The following is a 22,499-nucleotide window of genomic DNA, read 5'->3' on the forward strand; positions in this document are numbered from 1 at the left end:
GAGACGACGTGGTGGTAGTGCATGTGGGATTGAAGGCGATTGATTATGGTTATTGGGACTCAAGATCAACTGTGAAGTAGCTGGCGACACATGACTGTCTAGTGGTGAGGAACTGGCAGTAAGTTATTGGACAATGAGTTATCTGGTGATGTCAACTCGTCACTTTCAAAGTTTTCGCCATTGTTTCTATGTGAATGATCACCACTTATCTCAAAGACATTACCCTTTAGTTTCAATTCATTCACATCATTGTTTTCATGTGAATGATCACCACTTATTTACAAGACATCACCACTTAAATCCAAACCATTCACACTATTTATATTTGGAATAGTATAATTAAGAGTTTGAACGTCTGTCTGATTCTCCCCCTGAAGTGAAGACTCAGGATTGGCAAAGTACATATCATTCTTATGAAACACAATATCCACAGTAACACACAGTTTTTTTCGTCGGAGGGTGATAACAACGATACCCTTTTCGATTTGAGGCATACCCCACAAACACACACCGTAAAGCCCGAGGTTCAATCTTACTTCTCTGCTGTTTATGAAGATGAAAGAAGGCCACACAACCAAACACGTGAGATGGAAGATTAAGAACTGTAGGAGTATTAATAGATGAAGAGAGAGTCTAGAACGGTGTCTGAAAGTTGACTGATTGGGATAGAACACGATTCATGAGATACATAGCTGAGGTGAGATTTTCTCCCCAAAAGGATAACGAGAGACGTGCCTCGAACAAAGAAGCAAGAACAATCTCTAAAAGCTGACGATTCTTGCGTTCTGCAACATCATTTTGTTGTGGAGTATGTAGACATGTAGTTTGATGAAGAATACCATGATGATCAAGAAAGGCACGAAGTTCAGAGTTTACATATCCGCCCTCATTGTCACTTTTGAGAACTTGTATTTATGACTTATATTGTACTTGTACCATTTTGTAAAACTGCTGAAACAAAGAAGTAACTTCACTTTTGGACTTCATCAAACAAACCCAAGTCATACGTGTGGACTCATCAATAAAAGTAACAAACCAATGAGCACCACCAAGTGTAGCAGTTTTAGATAGTCCCCAAACATCAAAATGAATTATCGTAAACGGGTTTGAATTTTTATTCAAACTAGGCGGAAATGAAGTATGATGACTTTTAGCCATTTCACAAACACCACATTTAAAGTTAGAAATATCATGATTAACAAATAGGCTGGGAAACAACCTCTGAAGATGGCTGAACGAAGCATGTCCAAGTCAATGATGCCACAACCAAATCTCCAAAACTTTATTCCTATCCCTCTGATTTCCTTCCACTACAAGAGCTTAAGTCAACATTCGGGAACTGTTCAATGTCAGCTCCAAGTAGTAGAGCTTTCCCTTCCTAATACCATAACCAATCATCTTGCGAGTTCAAATGTTCTTAAAAACACAAAAAGAAGGCCAAAAAATCACAAGACAATGTAGGGCGACGGTTATTTGAGCAACAAATAATAAATTATAGTCAAGAGAAGGAACAATGAGTACATAATCAAGATTCAAGGTATCAAAAACTGAGACATCGCATTTTTCGATAATAGGGGCAACATTACCATTGGCAACACTCACGACAGTTTTGGGGGAGTGTTTTAGGGTTTGTACCTGTCTAAAATCACAACTCATATGTTCAGTAGCACCATAATTAGTTATCTATGTATTATTCGTAACAAATGCAGAAACCTTTAAAGCCTTACCATCATTACATGTATCATTAAGAAAGGCCAACACTTTCTTGGCTATATGTCAGAATCTACCTTCACTTCGACAATGGATGTACAACAAGGAAAATCTGAAGAACAATTGGACCGATCACGATTAATCCTACTCTCCCGCCCGATTCGATCAGATCGATTTGGAGCGATACGACCCTAGACTGCCATATTCCCAAGAAACTTCAATTAGTACATCAATTGGTGATGGATAAAGCCCAAATTTTGCCCAAGCAGCTTCAAATAGCACGGTCCAACTAGAAAGAAGCCCAACAACCACAAACAACCAATTAACAAATAATAACAAATTGAAAAACCAATGAATTTTTTTCTTTTTTATTTTTTGCTTTTTTCTTTCTTCCTTTTTTCTCTCATTTTTCTCTTATTCTGTGTCTTCTATTCTTGGGTTTTCTCCATAACGCACAAAACAAGTGTGAACATAGCAACGATGAAGGTGTGCCAGCGGGTACAATTGTTGCAAGTTCGACAAGAAGGAATCTGTGCGGGTCGTGATAGATACACGAATCTAGGCTAGGATTTCAAACTGGCAAGACGCAATAGGTGCAATGTGTTGTAGAATTCTGGGGTTTGTCAAGTAGCAACCGCAGGTATGGTTTGATACGAGTTATGAGTATGGGTTCGTGTGCACGTGATGCAGCAGCAGATCTTGATGGGCGGATGATGGGATTGTTGGTGAATTCAGGTCAGCAACGAAGGCGTCACTTGCTGTTTGGAGGGGGCGATGCACAACTGGCTGCGCGGTTGCTGATTCTCGATGGATTCTAAGTCAACAATGACAATGTTGCTTGCTGGTCCGACGGTGCAGGGCACAACTAGCTACGCAGTTGATGGTTCTGGATTTTGCGCACAACGTTTTTATTATTATTATTTTTTAACCTAGGCTCTGGTGACAAAAAAAGAATGCTTTGAATGATATGCTTATTCTTCTCAGAAAGAAGTATAATATACAATCTTAATCCTAATCAAATAGGGAAGAATAATTATAAAGATTTATCCCAAATTACACGGGATCCATCCTAAACTAGGAAATCCTAAATTATAGAAAACTATACAAGTCAACTATATCTGTCTCAACCTGCAAGCAAGACTCGGACATCATGTCGAGGTATCACCTCCGTTGTGGCCATTATTTCACAGTATGATGGTTCGTGGTCGATGGTCCTCGAGTTGAGCAGCTATCGTTTGCTGGAAGATCAAACAATCTGAGTCATTGATTCTCGAAAAATCACAAGCAAAGTGAGGACCTCCATGTAGGATCGCGCCTACTAGCTACAATCATCTATATATTCAACATAAAATGTACAATGTTAAAAATGTGAAACATTTGTATTCGTGGGTTAGTGACTAGGGCAGTGTGCATGCATTATCCCCATGCAACAAAGTTTTCTTGAAAACTAGTTAATTTTAAAGAGAATCGATTTCCATGATTGAATGTACCTCAATGAAGTCCCGATTTTCGGCATCAAGCAGATTCCATTGCAAAAGTTCAAAATAAAATTATAATCCCTAAGAAATTCAATTTGTTATCTTGGTGGAGAACTCATGAAGAACTGAGGAGTATGCATGTGGTGAATTTAGTGCGTGTCCATCTCATGTTACTCTTGATTATTATATGTTCAATTAATGCAGGCGCCCCTCAAAATCTCCAAAGTATAGCTTTTTAACCATTTCAGATGTCCTCGTGAGTCCTGCTTAAAATGGTTGTTGTTGGAGCAGTTATGATTTTATTTAAATATTCATATATATATATATATTTATGTTTTGTTTTATTAGAAATATTTTGTATATAATTGTTAATTGCTATTAACCTTATCAATTAATAATGAGTAATTGGCACCACATAAATATTTTTTGAGATTCCTTCTCTATATAGAGAAGAAGAACAAGTCTTTATCCATAATCATTTCGTGTTAATTTTTATTCCGTTTTGAACTCTTCCGTTTTGTTTTTCCCCCTTTTAATTTCTTACAGTTTTCAAGCCCCCAATAACTCAACCCCTCAACGTCTCTTTCTTTAATATATATATATACACACACACACATATATATTTTTCCGTAGAAAAAACAATATTCGAAGAAGAAAAACTACAAGTTTTACATATATTTCTATTGAGTTAATAGCAACATATTGAAAAGGTGAAAGTTCGAAGGTTCTTTCGTTGTGCAAGGAAGAACCTCATTAGAAGAAGAATGTTCTAGACTATTTTATCTTGGGGCCAACGTGGTGTTTGTGAATTGCTTGCACACTTTGGGTAGAGCCGCAAAACGTCTTAAAAAGAGCGACTTAGTTTGCGACTCATCCTAATAATCATTTATCACTCAAGGCTTCTACATTTTTCGGGTAACTTCTTTCCTTTTTATTTCAGTTAACAACAGTTGCCTTCAAAGATGATGTATAAAGTGCAATTTGAAAAATAAACGATTCAGATTGTTAAAATTCGATATGGAGTGAGCCCCACAACTAATCCCAAATTTTACAAATAAATGAGAATCTTTTTGGATAAAGGCTCTCTCTATATATAGATTATTTATGGACTAAGTCGTGTTCCCTTCATGATGCCGTAGTTGTTATGATTTATTTGTACAATTCAAATGATGACCTTGTGGCTTTCCAGGTGTTGTGATTTGGTTCTGAACTGTGAGCTGCAGCTGGGAAAAGTTCTTGATCGATAAAGAAGGGTAGTTGGAGGTTAGCAAGTTTTGATTGGAGAAGTTGAGGTTTTACCATAAAATTAATTGACAATATAAAAAGTTCAACCTCTTATAAGCATATGCAATGTCCCTCATTTCATCAATGATTGACAATATGGAGAGTCCAACCCCTTATAAGCACATGCAATGTCCAACCTCTTATTAGCACATGCAATGTCCCTCATTTCATCAATGATTGGCAATATGGAGAGTCCAACCTCTTATAAGCACATGCAAGGTCCCTCATTTCATCAATGTGGGATTCATTCTCAATGCATGTGGCGAATTTTCAAGCCTAACACGTGGACAATACAACTCGGGTAATGTGGAGCTTGTGTGAGAATTCACACGTTGGACAATCTACTCTGATACCATGAAGAAGTTGAGGTTCTACTATAAAACTAATTAGCAATATGGGGAGTAGCACAACCTCTTATAAGTACATGCAAAGTCCCTCCTGTCATCAATGTGAAATTCATTCTCAACATTGATCAAATGCCAAAATTTGGTGAGGCTAGGGTGAAAAGAGAAAGATTATAGGATTTAAAACAATCAGATTTGACCGTGTCAGAATATGTGTTTGTGAAAGGGAGAGATTCTTAGCTATTCATATATATTTCTTTGTGTCTATCTCTTTCGTTATGAGAAAATGCACAACCTACTACAAGACAAATTTTCTTTACACTTTTTTGACACTGGCTTTGAAATGATCCAACTTACTACTTACCAGGGTCGGTCCAAGCCCAGTGCGAGCAGGGCGACCGTTCAGGGCCCAAAAAAAATTAGGGGCACCAAAATTATTAGTGTGGCATATTTATATACGTTTTCATAAGAGTATAAATTTATAAAATATGGTTTAATAACAAAGAAATTTAACTAGAACCAGTGATTTTGTTATTTGAAATTAATGAGGAGATCTTAGGTTCAAAATACCATGTGTGCTTATTTAAATTCCAATTTTTACAAATTTCTTTTCATAACAGTATAAATTTATAAAATTTGGCTAAATGATCAGAAGTTTAATTAGAAGCAATGATTTTTGTATTTAAAATTAACGAAATGTCCTAAGTTCGAAATGCTATGTGCATGTTTATTTTTTTCAATCTTTACGAATTTTTGTTTGGTTGTTAATTTATTTTTAATTACTAGCTAGTAACTATGTGGGTTGCTATTTTTAAACATTCGTTCTAATTCAAGTCTAATCTCTAACAAAGGGTAATGCGTAGACTAAATTTTTAGACTAAATTTGCAAATTGTATGACATGTCATCAAAAGGTTTAATTTGGTGCTCATTCATTACTTATACATATCCTTAAAGACTCGAAAATATCATTATTTTTTAATCTTATATTGACGAGGTTAGTAAATAAGAAAAAACATCTCACTATTTATACAAAAACACTTTAAAAGTTCACATGGAAGACAAAACTCATAATCTATCTAATTGTAAGCCTGCAGTTTTTTGGTCTCCTTCTCTCGATACAAAATAAATTAGTTTTTCCGTGTTTCTAAATTACTGAGTTTGAAGTGTTTTTCTAAATATAATTTTATTGATGTCTTACATGTAAAAATAAATAATTTTTTTATATAAAGTGAAGACACATTTTTTGGCATTGTCTTGAACCTCAAAAATCTCTGAACCAGCCCTGCTGCTTACACTGTGCATGAGGAGGCAAGAGCTCAAATGATCCCAATAATAGCCTTGTTTTTCTTCACTAATCTTAATTTTAATGTTCAATCTTTATGTAAATATTCAGTGTTAACTTTTCATGAACTGACGTCAGAGATAAATCACATCTTTCAAATTGAACAAAGAGAAATATATCAATTGGGAGATAAATTTTATACTCTCCCTCTATCTTTCACCCGACTCCTTTCAGTTTGTCCTTTATTGTCTAAGTACCTTTATCTTCCTTTATTGTCTAATGCGTCTTTATCTTGTGGAAGAAAAATGAGCAGGGACAAAATGGAAAAACATGGAAGTTTATAACGGATTTGGATCCTATTCGGATTCAAATTGTGGAAATTTTAGGGATTTTTACATTTTTATCATTCATCGTGCATCGTACCTTCAGAAATCATTTAATTTTTTTAATTTAAAATTAAACATTAATAGTATCTGATAAAAGTTGGCCGCACGATGTATGATGAACGGTTAGGATGTGAAGATCCCTAGGATCCCATAAAATGAATTCAAAAAAGATCCTCTTCCGTTTTTAACAACCTTAGGGGTGTTTTTTCCTTTTTAAAGTAACTTTTATTGCATTAAGGACAAACAAGGGTTGTGATTGGACCAGCATAACGGGCCCGACACAAAGTGTGGCAAGCAACCGAAAATTTTGAGAAAACTCCAGTACAAAATAAACCCAACTCATAACCAAAACAAACGAACATAACAGCAACCCTATTCTCTATATATATATTCCAAATGCTGAGCCCGCCGCCAGAACAGAAACCGTCATCAACCACTAAAGTAGTCGCGATGAAAAAAATAACCGACTGGTTAATTCGACCATGACGTCGCAACACAAAGACTATAGGACGAGGATTGTCTGTCTTTCTTGTTTCTGTGCCCTTCTGTTTGTATGATCACGGTTAAGTCACGTCAACATTTTATATTACTATTCATTTTTATCTTATTATTTCTATAAAAATAAAAATAAAATGCTGACATGGCTGAATCGTGATAACACAAAACAGAAGGAAACCGAGAGGGCACAGGAACAAGGAGCGCAAACAATCCTTGTCCAAAACTATAACCCGGGAACTTCATTTCGTCACCCGAGTCCAACAACCTGAGTGTTTAATTAAATATAATATATTTTTAGGTGTAATAGAAGCAGAGTGTGTAAAGTTTGCCTTTGTCAAATACCATTTCACGGAAATGAGGGTGCCATAGGACCCATGGATTCTTGACTCACTGTGGTTGGTTAGTGTAGATTTTCAGTGGAGAACCATCTTCCTTTCAACACAAACTAGACGTAGGTCCGGGGCAAGGGTTTCAAACACAAATTTACCATACCAAAACTAACTGGTTGAATGACACATCCCTTCAACACACCTAGAATATGCAATGAGTTAATTTCCTCAATAGCTTACTAATAAGCTATGGTGAATGTCTTGAAATTGCTCACTATGGTGAATTCATTGCATTGTATTCAGAATCAAAATGCCCATATGTTCGACTCTTTATTCAAATAAATAAAAATATATATTAGACGTACAAGTATTTTATTCATCAGTGTATGTGGATCTTTTCATGTTGTAGATAAATAGACGACTCATTAAGATGAGTTAATTATTTCAAACATATGCCTTAACAGATATGAGTTAGATCAGTTGACCATGACAATTTGTACACTTCTCATGAAGCAAGTCTTCTTCTAGACTAAGGAAAAGAGAAGGTTTGAAATTGAAATCCGAATTAAGTAGTTCAGCACCTGTTCCCATCTGACCAAGACTTGGTCATATTTGCGTACTTTCCAAATTTTGTACCGTGTAAAAGAAACAAAAATACCTTTGAACAATTTCTCAATCTTTTTCATGGAGCACCAACTCAGAAGAAGCCTCACAAAAGCAGCTTATATTCACAACACATTTAAATTTCCCCACCACCACCAGAACATCTTCAAATCCAAACCAATCCAAAAGAAAAGCAAAAGCAGCTAGAACCAGAAGCCATGGATGAAATCATTTCTTTAATCCTCCATGGATGCGAGTTGGCTAGAGAGCTTGGAGAAACCCTACCCAACTTGGCCACCCAACCTGACTCACTTTTCAATTCATTGGAAAAAATCACAAAGATTTTTGGTTCAGCAAAGGAAAGGGTTTTACATAGTCAAGATTCAAGTAGTAGTTCATATCTTCACAACACTTTAACACTTGAGCACCAGCAGATTGGAACAAGTGTTGAACAATGGCTGAGGTCTAATCCGCAGGCAATGGATATAATCCAAACCCAACTAGCAGCTGATCGAAACGAAGCGAAGATCAGTGGCGGCATTGATATCCGGGGTTTGGAGGCGGCAGTTAAGGGTTCTCAGGCAGTGGATGTTGTGCCAGCTTCTGACTTGAACATTGCTTCATCAAGCTCACAAAGACCGCGACAAAGGTTCGTTTATCTCCAAAATTTGAGAGATTATATTATGTGATTACTTAACATGACCTTAATTTGTGCATGTATACGTAAAAACATTATGTTAAATTATTGGCACCAAGACAACTCTGTAAAAGATATTGCTTTGTGTGTGTATCTGTGTACGATAGTTGAACAACACAACGTAGTCTGTATTGTATCGTTATTGTCAATATTGTATTAATAACATGTTCATGTATTGGCGATGATAATATATCGACATATTATCGACAAGAACAGTTGCCTGTCCTATAGCTAGAGTATGAAAACAAATACGGTAACTTTGCTAAGAAGAGAGAAGGAAAATGTATCGAAAGCAGAAGAGCATTACCAGGTTGCTTCTTAGAAAATGACCTCAATAAAGCATATAAACTCTATATGGCTTTTACTTTGTGAATCAAGTACTTTGTTTCGGCAGCATGCACTTGTTTTCTAATCATACTATTATATTTTCTTAAATAGGAAAGATCAAGGGTTAATTAGCAAAATGACAGTGCCAGCACCTAGGATTGGAAACACTGAAATCCCACCAGAGGATGGCTTCACTTGGAGAAAATATGGTCAAAAGGAGATCATAAACAGCAGATTCCCAAGGTAATTAATTTGACCATAATCATAGATTAAGGTTAATTATATCGTATTTGACATGTTCAATTCAAAGATATGTCACGTTCTTCTACTTCTCCATCTTAGTGGTTTACCAGGAATGCTATATATGATAGATATTGGAGGCCTTTAACTTGTTCGAGTTGGTATAATTAGTGTCATTTTTTTCATGGAATGAAATATTCATACGTGGACCAGACTTGACTTGGTCAGCAATCAGTCAGTTTTGACCAGAATTTGGCAAACAATCTTTAATTCTTATGACCAATTGCTTCTTAGTAAATGGGAAAACCCATGCCCAGAGTGGAGTGACTTGAGAATGTTCAATTAGTACTATATATTCGCTAAATTCAAATGTTTAGTCACAGTTAACTACTAAATTACTTAATTAATGCAGCCTCTGATTATGACAATGATATTAACAGTTGACGGGTGATAAGTTTTTTTCCTTCGTAATTTAATGAATCACTTCAATCGCCAAACTATAGAAGAAATAAAAATTCATTATCCGTCAACTATTAATGTTGGTTGCATGTATAACAGTTTGATACATTGTATTTTTCTTTCTCTTCAAAACGCTACTTTCAAGTGTTGTTTTGCTGATTAATTATATCATGTTTCTTTTTCAGGAGTTACTATAGATGCACCCATCAAAAGTTGTACAATTGCCTGGCCAAGAAGCATGTCCAGAGGCTGGACGATGATCCCTCGACATTTGAAGTAACGTACATAGGTGAACACACATGCCACATGTCAGCCACTGCACCTTCAATTCTAACACCCACAGCAGATCATCATATTACACAAGATCAGATGGCAGCAACCACTGAGCCTCCAACATCTCGATGGCTTTCCATGGACTTTAACCCTATTAGAGGGGGCAGCAGCAGCGGTGGTATGATCGGTGGCAGTTGTGGCGGCGGTGGTGATGACGTCGGTACATCCACCGGCACACGTTACCCCGGTAAAGAAGTTGACTTTCCTGTGATGGATTTGGCTGATGCTATGTTTAATTCAGGCAGCAGCAGCAGCAGTATGGATTTTATTTTCAGTTCTGCTGAACGTACATGGGAGCCAGATGACAAGAAAAATTGAGATCACTAGGCGGGAAATGCTTGTACTTGGGCCGGCAGGTCAATTTTCTTTATAATGTTGTTCAGCCAATGAAAAGATCATAGGAGCTAATTAACCAAATTAATCTGAGTCAGTCATCCTAGTCTTCTAGGGAGGTTAATTAAAGTAGTTTCACACAGGTGTTTGTAAACTTTTTTTCTGGTCAATAGGTGTTTGTAAACCTTATTTATTATTTATTTTGAAAAATGGTATTTTATAGTGATCTAATCTCCGAGAATGATAATCCAAATTCGAAAGTAAGAGAACGAGCCCACTGGCATAGCAGTTTAATTTTTGTTAATTTTAAATTGTATACTATGTTCACTTATGTTATGTGCATGCCCACTTCTTTTCCATGACAAGTTTGGGATGACCCTAAGGAAGATTATGAGTTAACGATAGGCTTACACATTAGTTAATGTGGTTTCAGTTTTTCTAACTAACTGATCATGAACATCATTATTAGGATACTCCATATTACGACGTCAATAATTTAAACTCAATTAGATGTGAGATGAAGCAACTATTCAACTAACTAAATCCACTTATGTCCAGTTTTTGTAAACTTTAAAGTAAAATTAACTTAATTCTTTGTTACTTTACAACTAATGCGATCGTTAGATAATCTTTGTCTATTGCCACAAATTAGGGTTTTCTTTTTCTCGGACTAATGTGATCGTTAAAGAATTTCTATCTACCGCCACAAATTCGGATTTTCTTTTTCTCGTAATAATATTACTAGACCAAAAACTAATTAATTAGTTAGTATTTGTTTAGTTATGTAGCATTGCACTGAACTCGATTGATGAGTAGGGATACGAAACCACAATCAACGTGAAACTTCTTCTAACTCAAACTGATTATTTACATCATTATTCAGAAACCCTTGCTATTAATGAGATACAAATTAAACAGCATCAAAACCTTCATCAAAATTAATATCACACTCAAAATTAATAGACTTAACCATGTCGTCCCACTGCATGTTTGAAACCACGTTCTCATTGGAAGACACGCAGATTCGGGCAGGCTCGGAAAAATCCAAGTGATCCTTCAAACCAAGCCACACATTGTTGTCCGTTACATCACTTGGTGTCCCCACTTTGGAATCTTCTTGTTTGACGATGGGAATGGACGACGAGGATGAGCCAAAGAAATTAGGGTTTTGGCGATGTGGGGACCCAGATTCTGAGCTAACAGTCTGAGATGGCCAAAGATCAGGGCCGATGATCATTGGAGAAGCCTTGATCATGGTTCTGCACGTGTGCTCGCCAATGTAGGTGATTTGGTACGTGCGTGGGTTGTCTTGGATTTGTTGGACCTGCTTGGTTGCCTTGCAACCTTGATCATACTTTCTTGTGCATCTGAAGTAAGCCCTGTAAATGCGATTATATAACTGTTAAAGAGTCCGTCTGGTAACGTTTTTTAAACACTTTATCGTAAAACGTTGTCATAAAAGGAACGAGAAAATACATTTATATTTTTAAAATTTGAGAATGCGCCGACACAAACTTACTGGCTACGTAAATTAAATTCAATCCACTTTGTTTGTTGAATGCCCTTCAATGATTGGGGCCTGGTGCTTTAACTTCATATGTTTGTACTGTGCATCTTTTCAATAGTGAAATGTGAACCCTACCTTTGTTGTAACCACACAATGTGAACACCGACTTTTCAAGTTAGGATTTCCATACTTCATTTATTTCTTTCTAGTTCTTTTCTTCATGAGTTGGATTTTAAACGCTTGTTTGTAAGTGTTTTCAAAAATACGTTTAATCATTTTAAAAGCACTTTTAAACAAGTCCTAACTCATATTGGATGCAAGCTGTCAAGCTATGTGAAAGTAAGAAATAAAGATATAGGCAGCTAACGGTTTATCATAACGATGGAAAATAATTATGCATATGCATCACAATACGGAATTGATTTCTACTAATTCTCAACACCAACCCCCTAACATTAACTATTTAATAAAAAATAAAGATAAGAGTTTAATAACTTTTGTGACTAGAAAAGAATAAGTATTACTTAACAATTATCCATATTTTACCTTTCATTTTTTTACTTTTACTTTTTTCTTTTAACATACTTGAATCTAACAAGTTATGCAATGCAATACAATTTTAAACACTAAATATACCCCTGTATTGCCACACTGTTTTTCTCTATGCACATCCATATTTGATTCTACTATTAAAATTGAATAAAATAAATGACAACATTTATTTTGAATAAATCATTTTCCCCGAAAAATTGTTCATAAATTCTTAAAAATAAAAACAAACCTTGGATATGAAGCTTTGAGGATTATCTTTTGGCCATATTTTCTCCACGCCTGACCATCTTCAATTTTGGTAGAGATTACTTTCCATGATTGAGATGTCTTTCTGCAACCAAGAAGATGAAATAAACTTATTAGTCTTGGATTTAATTTTTTATTTAATTTAAAAAAATAAGTACTAAGTAACTTACACTCATTATTTTTCGAAAACGTTAAATTCTTTTCTAATTGAGTATAAAAATCCTAATTAACTCAGTTAAAAACATTGAGATACGGTATAAGACGATATTTTAAACTATCATGAGCTACACAAGGGTATTTAAACTCGCTTTCACGGAACAAATATACTATTTCAGCCAACCAACCTAACTCATGTCCGTATGTTAAACAAATATATGAAATTGACAATACACCCCTGATTTGTGTATCATACTAGATAGGAAAGTAAACAAATAAAAGAAAATAGCAAACAATTATTCACATATTAATCTATGATTGAGATGTTTCAATTCATTACCTCCTCTTGTAGCTACCTCTCCGATCCTTGAAAGCCTGAGTCTTTGGACTCTCACCGGAACCTTCAGAGCTCCGGTCACCGCAATGCGAGTGCTCCACATGGGAAGGTTCAGGCTTGACCTGATAAACCTCACCGGAAGCAGCAGACTGGTGATCCTCATGGCCGTTAGAAGCAGTCAGAACAGAGAGACTCTCTGTGAATGTTGTCATGATCTTCATCAAAAGCTCCTCCGCCGATTCACGATCTCCGAACGGCTTGTGGAGCAGACTCTGAAGCTCCACCGCCGTCTTCCGGCCTTCTAGTAGCTCCTCGATCAGTCTCTTGTGGTTGGTTCCCATTCGTTCCAGGATGCTCTGCTTTTGCTCTGTTCCCAGCCTTAACTCCTCTGTTCTCTCTCTCACTGTTTTTGAGTAAATATAAGAAATGGGTTTTGTTTGGATGTAACCACTATTGGTATTGCTTTTGAAATGATTAAAAGCGTTTCTTACCGTGTTTGACGGTTTTTAGTAAAGGAAAAGTTTTCATTAGCTTCTAGATAAAGCGTTTCTTAATAGAAGTGCTTCTTACATAAACAGTTTCAAACAAACTATTGGAGAGTGGGAAGTGGTTCATGAAAGATGAGAAAAATGGCTTTTAGGGTGCTCCTCTTTGTTTGCTCTGTTTGTGTGTGGAAAAAGGAAAATTTTGAATTGGGGTTTGTTTGGATGAGGTGAGAGAAGTGGATGTGGTTTTATGTATGTGAATAGGAAGGTGGGAAGCAATTCATAGGAAGTTGCAAGGAAGGAGGTGAAATCCCTAATCACATAATTACATGATTAAAGTGAGAAATTTCCAAACAAATCAAATGCTTACAAGGCTGATGTGATGTCATATGGTGATGCAAATGCTTACATCATTGGTATTTTTCATGTTATCTTCCAATCCAACTGGCAGGCTGTGCATAGTATTTACTTTTTGAGTGTTCTTTGGTGCAATAAAGTCTCTGTAATTATTCAATGCATATCCATTTCCTAGATTCTTGCTAGATACACTTTGATCACAAATCTTGTAGTTCATGTTTTCACTAAGAGAATTGCTACCGACACTCGCCCTGAAAGCAATTTTCTATAAACTCGCTGACCATCTAGAGTTGAGAAATGCTAAACGGACTCATTTAAATGTGAGATTGTTCGTTAATTTTATGTCGCTTTACAATTTAACGTTAATATGTGACATAAAATCTACAAAGAGTCCCAATTTTGAAAGGCAATATCTTTACGTTTCTCAATTATCAAGGCGTAAACTCTAGATGGCCAACGAGTCCAAGGAGAATTGCTTTCAAAGATTAATCAACTTTCATAACTATGACTAATCATAAAGATTGGAATTGATGCAGCCTCACTCTCACAACAACTTTCCATGAAATTTATGTCGTTTAACCCTCACAGCATGAAACTCACCACAAACAGAAGGGTATGATTGGCATTAGGAATAAAATTATGTTTTTACAATTTGAGGGAGGGTATGATTGGCCGCTCCTTACAAATTCGAGAGAATTGACGAATACCTCTATTTGCATTTGGTAAATTTTGGCCCACCAACAAGTACACGTTTATCACATTTATCATATCACATTTATTTCATCTCTCTAATAGAGTAAAGTAAGACCCGCCAACACATGCGAGTCTCATTTCTATTAGAAAAGCGATTTAAAGCAGCTTAGGGTTTCATTGCAACTATGTATATTTTGTAACATTTTAATCTCCCACGTCTTTTTTGATATTAACATCAGAAATGTCCGAACGCATTGCCCAATCAAAAATATCCCCGGTTAAGGTTAAGATATTAGAAAGCTCTGTTTGTGGTGAGTTTCATGTTGTGAGGGTTAAACGACATAATATTAGGACCATCACTTTCAATGTAACCCTTTCCCCTTTGAAAACTATATATTACATAATATTATAATGTAACTCCTCCAGACTTTCATCCACAGGTGGAGAGGCCTAATTGGCTTATTGGTCCATTGATCATTGTACGACACTCTTAAAAAAAACAACTATTTTATTCAAAAACTAAAGATTCTTTGGAATTGTTTTTTAAGTGGTTAAAGACGCATTTTATGAATTTTATTTTGCAACTAATTTTTAATAAGAATGTAAATAAATTATTAAAAAATAATCAATTATAAAAGTTCAGAAGATAATCGATTAAAATTAAAATTTAACTAAGAAATTAATCAATTACAAAAATTTGGAAAGATAATTCACTAAAGTTACAATTAAAATGAAGAAATTGACAACTCTTGCGTATTGGAAAAGAAAATCGACAGACATCCGGTTCAAATATTGTGACGTGGGCCGTATTAGGATCATCACTTTTCAATGTAACCCTTTCTCCTTTGAAAACTATATATTTTATATATTACATAATATTATAATGCAACTCCGCCAGCCTTTCATCCACAGGTGGAGAGGCCTAATTGGCTTATCGGTCCATTGATCATTGTACGACACTCTTAAAAAACAACTATTTTATTCAAAAACTAAAGATTCTTTGGAATTGTTTTTGAAGTGGTTAAAGACGCTTTTTATGAATTTTATTTTGAAATTAATTTTTAATAAAAATATAAGTAAATTAAGAAAAAAAACATTTGAAGTGTTTACTATTATAAGAAATACTTAGTGTTTTTTAAACTCAGAAAAGTTTTCTCTAAACAAACCCTAAGTAATATCACACTTAAATAATGCTAAGTAAACTAATTAAGTAATCAGTATTAAAGTTTAATAATATTCTTCTTCACTTGTATCATTGTATGTGAGAGGTCTTAAGTTTGATTCTTGTCAAAGATGAATTTGAATCACATTATTGTTAGTCCATTGTGAGACTTAGTCATCCCCTTAGGGAAGAGGATCCTCTCCTGATCCACTTTGTGGGGATCCTAGAACTTCCCACATTCTAGCTGTATATCGTATATTATGCGGTCAGTTTTCGTAAGGTACTATTTGTGTTTAATTTTAAATAAAAAATAAAATGATTTATGACAGCACGATGCACGATGAATGATTAAGATGTGAGAATTTCTAAGATCTTCACAATTTAAATCAGGATGGAATCCAAATTCTTCCCGTAGTATATGTAATATTGTTTATTTAACAGAAAAAATAAAAAGTAAGATAGTGACAACACATAGGTAATAATTTAAGTAATAATCTCATTACTTAAGTAATAGTTTTATATTAATATTTAGAAAATAATCTAATTATCAATCACTATATAATTTATAAAATATTATCTATATATTATTATTAAAAGAATCCTTCTTTACAACTTTTTACCATATTGTTTTTCTATTTTGCCCTCACTTTTGATACACAATACTTACATAAGGAGGGTAAAATAGTAATTTTGTATTTTTGCCCCTTTTTTCCTATTTTGTCATCACTTTTTTCTATTTTTCCTTCACTTTTGATACACAATACTTACAAAAGAAGGGTAAAATAGTAATTTTATATCGTTTGAGAAAATGACCATCATATCCTTATTTTTCGTATTTTACCCTCACTTTTGATACACAATATTTACATAAAGAGGACAAAATAATAATAATTTAATATTAAGATAAAATATGCACTTATTAAGAGAAATTGTCACACTATTATTTTTTATATTTTTTTTAAAAAATTTTAAAAACTAATCATATTCCTTAATAAAAAAATAAAAAATAAAATAAAATTGTTCACATACATAGAACGTGTGCTTATGGGCTAGTTAAATTTTATTTTAACATTAGCCATTCAAATATCCAATTCAAACCTTTTTACAATACAGACAATATACGGCGCATTGATTGGATAAAGCCACGCATCTAACCCAATATACACCCGCCACGTGGTCCCGCCATTAATTGCAAATTCACACGTCGAGAGCAATACAGAAACCTAACCGAATGCCGCGCCGTATGCGAACCTTACCTTCCGCGGTCCACTCTATGCTAAGCTGGAGGTCACCTCCATCGCTGTCGCTGAGGATGCTATGGTTACCTCCACTGCACTCCGTAAACCCTAACCCTAGATTGCATCCCGCCTCTTCAGTTTCGCCGCCCTCCAATCGACCCCCTCAGTCGTTTTTCAACCCCAGTTGGATTCCTGTCTCCGATTCTCGCTGCGTCCCTCAAAGCATGACGCTTTCGAGGTGCTTCTACGGGCCCACCAGTCCGGTCCCGATTCCGGGCTCGCCCGAGTCGGATAACTCGGATTCGCAGATTCTCGTGGTGGTCTCCTTCTACAAGTTCGCTGATTTTCCCGACCATGCTTCTTTGCGGCAACCAGTGAAGCAGCTCTGCGAAGAACTGGCGGTACCCGTATTTTATCTGCATTTCTATATTTTCTTAAGTTTTAGTTTGTTAATGGTTAATTTCCATGAAATTTTAAATTTCAAATCTTCAGGCATTGTTGGACTACTGGGGATTAAAGCTTTGTTGGGTTAATTAACTTAATTTGGGTGAGATTAGAAGATGTCGAAATCAGTTTTGGTTGGCTAATGGCTAATTAGATAGATAATTTGATAAAGTCTGGCATTTTTTGTCAATTTATTGTTAAATTCTTAATTTGTGCTTAGCAATTCTCAAAAGACTTCATTTTTACAGGATTATAATTAAAAGAAAGCTAACGAAAAATTCAAAAAAAACTTTAGTTTTAATAAAAAATGACAAATAAAGATGTAGTGATTAATTCTAAGAAAATGTAAAAATGTGATTTTTCGTTAAAAATGAGCAGTACCAGGAGTTTTTCATTAAAGTTCTCTATAATTAATCCGTGACATTACATCTTCCTGTGGTTTTATTCGATTCTGTTTTATGCTTATGTACTGTCTATTTTGTACCTCACTAAGCTGATCGTGACCAGCATGTTTCAGGCGGTATCATACTTGCCCAAAAAGGGATAAATGGGAGCATTTGTGGGACAAGAGAATCGGTGGAGACGGTTCTTGAGTTCATCCAAAGTGATAACCGCCTCGAGGGACTAAGAAGATTCGAGTCAACTGTTAGTCCTAAGCATTCCGAGAGTTCCAATTTTATGTGATATAAAGTCTATGAAGAGTCTCAATTTTGAAAAAAAATCTATTTACGTTTCTCAATTATCAAGGCGTAAACTCTAGATGGCCAACGAGTCCAAGGAGAATTGCTTTCAAAGATTAATCAACTTTCATAACCTATGACTAATCATAAAGAGTGGAATTGATGCAGCCTCACTCTCACAACAACTTTCCATGAAATTTATGTCGTTTAACTCTCACAGCATGAAACTCACCACAAACAGAGCTTTCTAATATCTTAACCTTAACCAGGGATATTTTTGATTGGGCAATGCGTTCGGACATTTCTGATGTTAATATCAAAGACAAAGCACTCTCCCTCCCACAGGCTCTCTGTCCGCGGAACTTCCTCAAGATACTTAAGAATTCCGCCTTCTAGATGATAAACCTAAGACCATCTTGTGTTCCGGTCACACAAAAAAATCTCTTAATTCTAAGAGACTTAGGCCATCTTCAACATAGGCCATCTTCAACATAAGGGTCCAGAGGATCAAAAATAGCTTGAAAATCGTCTCCAACCGAGGGTTAGGCCAAAGGGCTTATGGGCTCCACGGGACAAAAAAGAGCAAAATGGCCAACCGGCTGGCCCAACCCAGCCAACCAGCCACCCCGGGCCAGGCCATAATTTCAAATGTAACGGCTAGCTGATGTCAATGTGACGTCAGCTAACCGTTATGTTTGATTTTTTTTTAACAATTTTAAAAAAAAAAATGTAAAAATTCTTTTTTTTTTCCTATGACTTCCTAAGCCATTAAACAACATTAAATAACATTAAACAACATTAAACAATGTTAAACAACATTAAATAACATTAAACAACATAAAAATTATACAACATAAAATAAAAACATTTAACAACATGAAACTTAAACAACATTTTAAAAAACATTTAACAACATAAAACTTAATCGCATACTCTATGGTTCTTTTGTCGCAAAGATGTGCAACAAGATCTTATTGTAAGTACTTGTTTGTGGCACATGAACATATCATTCTATAGCGTCTCATGTACTCATTTAAAGAGATACTATCAATTCTTGGATTGAAAGACAAATTAGGCCCATCATATTTTTTGCACGATCCCTTCTTAACCTATTTGGATCATCTTGGTCGTCATCAAACTCTCCATCAATGTACCAATCTCGCTCATCATGCACAATCATGTTGTGTAATATGATGCAAGACATCATGATGGAGTCCAAATTTTCTCGACTTCACCCTCTTGCCGGTTCCTTGATGATCTTCCACCATGCTTGGAGAATACCGAAAGTTCTCTCAACATCTTTTCGGTATGCCTCTTGTTGTATGGTAAACCACTTTTCGGCGTCATTCGCAGGGTTTGGAATTGGTTGGATAAGTGTCGCCTACTTTAGGTAGATGTCATATGTCAAGTAATACTCCATATTGTACTGACGCCCGTTGATGTAGTAGTCAAGTTGAGGTGATTTACCTTTCGTCAGGTTATTGAAGATGGGTGAACGCTCAAAAACTGTAATGTCATTTTGGGATCCAAGGACTCCAAAGAAAGTATGCCAGATCTATGTGTCATACGAGGCAACCACCTCTAACACAACAGTTGATTTTATCGACCTTCCGCTAAAGACTCATTGTCATCTGGTGGGATAATTCTTCCAATTCCAATGCATGCAGTCTAATGACCCTATTATGCCTGGAAACCCACGGTCTTCAGCTTTGCGAATGAGCCGATCCAGATCTTATTGATTTGGCTCAAGGCGGTACTCCTCTTTGTAAAGCTAAACAATTGTGTTACAGAATTCAACAAGAGTGTCAAGGCATGTAGACTTAGACATACCAAATGTTTCATTTATCGAATTAGCTGGGGAGTCATAGGCCATCATTCGTAGTGTAACAATAACCTTCTGATGAGGTGAGAAACCAGGGCGGCCTGCTCTGTCCAGCTTCTGTCGATTATATGGATTGACCTGCTGGACATCATGAAGTAAATACTTGAAGACATGACGCCTCATCCTAAAGCGACGTTTGAAATCCTCTTTTGTGTACACCGAGTTGGGGTTGAAGTAGTTGTTCATTAGATTGGCATACGTCATCGCTCTGTTTCGTGGTTTGTAAGAGCGACCAGTAACAGAGCCACCCCATTAAGACTATTCCTTAGTTGGCTGACACACCATGGTCGTAGCCATGGCTACCACATATTGTGTGTTGCGCCATGCTTCATCTTCTTCATCAGACTTCTCACCTTCTCGTCTCATCTGCGTCCATTTTTCTTCCAATTCAGAATTGGACGAGGACCCCTAGTTGGAATCCGAAGAGGATCCAAAGTTGGAATTCATTGCAAACTTGAATTGAAAGAGATTGAATTCAAAGGTGTGAATTATAGCCCAATATTCACCTTATTTATAGCCCTAAAAAATTCAAATCCAACGTCTAGCTGACGTCAGTTACCGTTGGCTTTGAATTTTTTTTTCCCGCCAAATTTTTTTTAAAAAATATTAAAAATTTCTCATTTTTTCCTATAAATTTAAGTTGTTGTTTTTAAATTTAAATAATAAATTATGTTTGGCCCTCAGTTGGAGATGATTTTTTGTCACAGGGCTATGTTTGGCCCTTTGGCCATCGGTTGGAGATGGTAAGAAATATGACCTTACATTGTTCATTAAAATATTAATTTCTTGGAGGGTGTTGACCCTAATAACTACCAAGCCTACGTGGCGCGCATGCCGAGTAACTAATGAGCTAACTACGTCATTTGGTTGTATGCGGGCGTGCCAACTCGTCGGCCGAGGAGTAAAATTTGTGATGTTGCGTTGAATGCGCTGTTGACTTCTGAATCTCGCAATTGCGGCTGAGGAAGGAACACGTCTCGGCCTTTGGGTTTTAGAGCTTGAAGACAAGGCTGCTAGTTTTGCGAAGTTCAATATCAAATTCGGCTTTCAATGTGTCGAATGTAGTAACTTGTAACACCTTACTTCGCCGAGAAGGTTGATGAGATGACCTCCGCCAATAAGGATCCGAGTATCCTTCTCGAACGAGACTCGGATAGATAACCAATCGGCCCTGTCGCAATATTGTTTATCCAAACTGAAGGTGCTTCACGGTCGGCAGATTCTATGACAACAGTGATGTTTATCCAAACTGAATATGTGTTGGCGAAAAAGAAAATAAAAAAATCTTAAGATGTTTGAGAGGTTTCGCGTAAAGTGAGGGTTTGCGCATGACAGTTTGTGTGTTGAGTTAGAGGTACCTTGAATGTTGCACCGAGTCTTGTATTTATAGTATTCATTTTTCTGCTTAGCAAGGTCTGATAATATTGTAGAGTCCAGCTGTAACTTAAACTCGCGGAGCAAAAATTGATATGTGTCAGAGGCCTATCCTTCAGATTGATATCCTTGGTAGCCTCTAGGTCTATCACATCATAATCAGAACTCCCATCAATGCCTTGCTTTATCCCATTAAAACTCCCAATGCAACTATAAAACTTTATTTTCCATGATATCTGTTCAGGTGCAACTACGCATTATCAAAGAAAATATCCACTAGATCACATCTCCCCACCCTCCACGTGTTTACATGTTGACTTACCAACTTAATCTAATCACCATATTCCAAAAAACATCACATCCAACAACTCCATCTATGAATTCCAAGTCAAATTGACTTGTACCACCCACTCTTTTATCAAAAATAGGACACGTAGGAGATTGCATGCATTTGGGAATTGATATGATGAGCTCATTCGAACTGAAGATGGACCATATCAACTTTTTCCAAAACAACCAACTGGATATATCACATATTAGGTTTAAATATCCTAGTTAATATTAAGAGACAATATTATCAAAATATCATTTCTCAATAATAACTAAAAATTATTTCTACCACTTTATCATCTAACGGTCTAATATTTGCTCATTCAATGGTCTCGATCGCTTGGGCCAATAGTGTTCAATTGGGTCCAAACAGAGGGCTAAGACCATCTCCAACCGAAGACTGACAAATGGCTCGCTTTAGCCTTTCGGCCCTTTAAGAAATTAATATTTTAATGAACAGTACAAGGCCATATTTGCCTCTATCTCCAACCGAGGGCCAAAGGGCCAGATGACTTGTTTTAGCCTTGTAATAAAAAAAACCGTCTCCAACCAATTGCCAAAGGGCCATAAGGTCAAACATAATTTATTATTTAAAAACAACTTAAATTCAAAGCCAAAGGCTAAGTGATGTCAGCTAGCCGTTGGATTTGAATTTTTTTTTTTTGCTATAAATAGGGTGGATATTGGGCTATAATTCATACAACTTTGAATTCAATATATTTCAATTTAATCTCTTTCAATTCAAGTTTGCA

At 35.9% G+C, this 22,499-nt stretch overlaps 3 protein-coding genes across 4 annotated transcripts; 2 read left to right on the forward strand and 1 right to left on the reverse strand.

Moving 5' to 3' along the window:
• The first annotated feature begins 8,070 nt into the window (after positions 1-8,070).
• Positions 8,071-10,504, forward strand: LOC126629762 (WRKY transcription factor 55-like). Its single transcript, XM_050299879.1, has 3 exons — positions 8,071-8,564; positions 9,051-9,182; positions 9,824-10,504. Exons 1-3 carry the CDS (start codon positions 8,134-8,136, stop codon positions 10,287-10,289), a joined length of 1,029 nt encoding a protein of 342 aa, XP_050155836.1. The 5' UTR covers positions 8,071-8,133; the 3' UTR covers positions 10,290-10,504.
• Positions 10,505-11,123: 619 nt separating this feature from the next.
• Positions 11,124-13,822, reverse strand: LOC126630712 (WRKY DNA-binding transcription factor 70-like). The gene is made up of 4 exons (XM_050300863.1): positions 13,594-13,822; positions 13,106-13,505; positions 12,593-12,694; positions 11,124-11,683 (listed from the first exon to the last, which is right to left on the reverse strand). The coding sequence occupies exons 1-4, from the start codon at positions 13,628-13,630 to the stop codon at positions 11,215-11,217; spliced, it is 1,008 nt and encodes a 335-aa protein (XP_050156820.1). The 5' UTR covers positions 13,631-13,822; the 3' UTR covers positions 11,124-11,214.
• A 3,150-nt stretch (positions 13,823-16,972) lies between these two features.
• Positions 16,973-18,220, forward strand: LOC126629674 (rhodanese-like domain-containing protein 7). Of its 2 annotated transcripts, none has more exons than XM_050299768.1 (2): positions 16,973-17,438; positions 17,999-18,220. In XM_050299768.1, exons 1-2 carry the CDS (start codon positions 17,031-17,033, stop codon positions 18,026-18,028), a joined length of 438 nt encoding a protein of 145 aa, XP_050155725.1. In that variant the 5' UTR covers positions 16,973-17,030; the 3' UTR covers positions 18,029-18,220. The 2 variants fall into 2 exon arrangements, with proteins under 2 accessions (XP_050155725.1, XP_050155726.1); XM_050299769.1 differs by having other exon boundaries at positions 16,975-17,435.
• The last annotated feature ends 4,279 nt before the right edge of the window (positions 18,221-22,499 follow it).

This window comes from Malus sylvestris, chromosome 7, assembly GCF_916048215.2.
Source record: "Malus sylvestris chromosome 7, drMalSylv7.2, whole genome shotgun sequence".
NCBI lineage: Eukaryota > Viridiplantae > Streptophyta > Magnoliopsida > Rosales > Rosaceae > Malus > Malus sylvestris.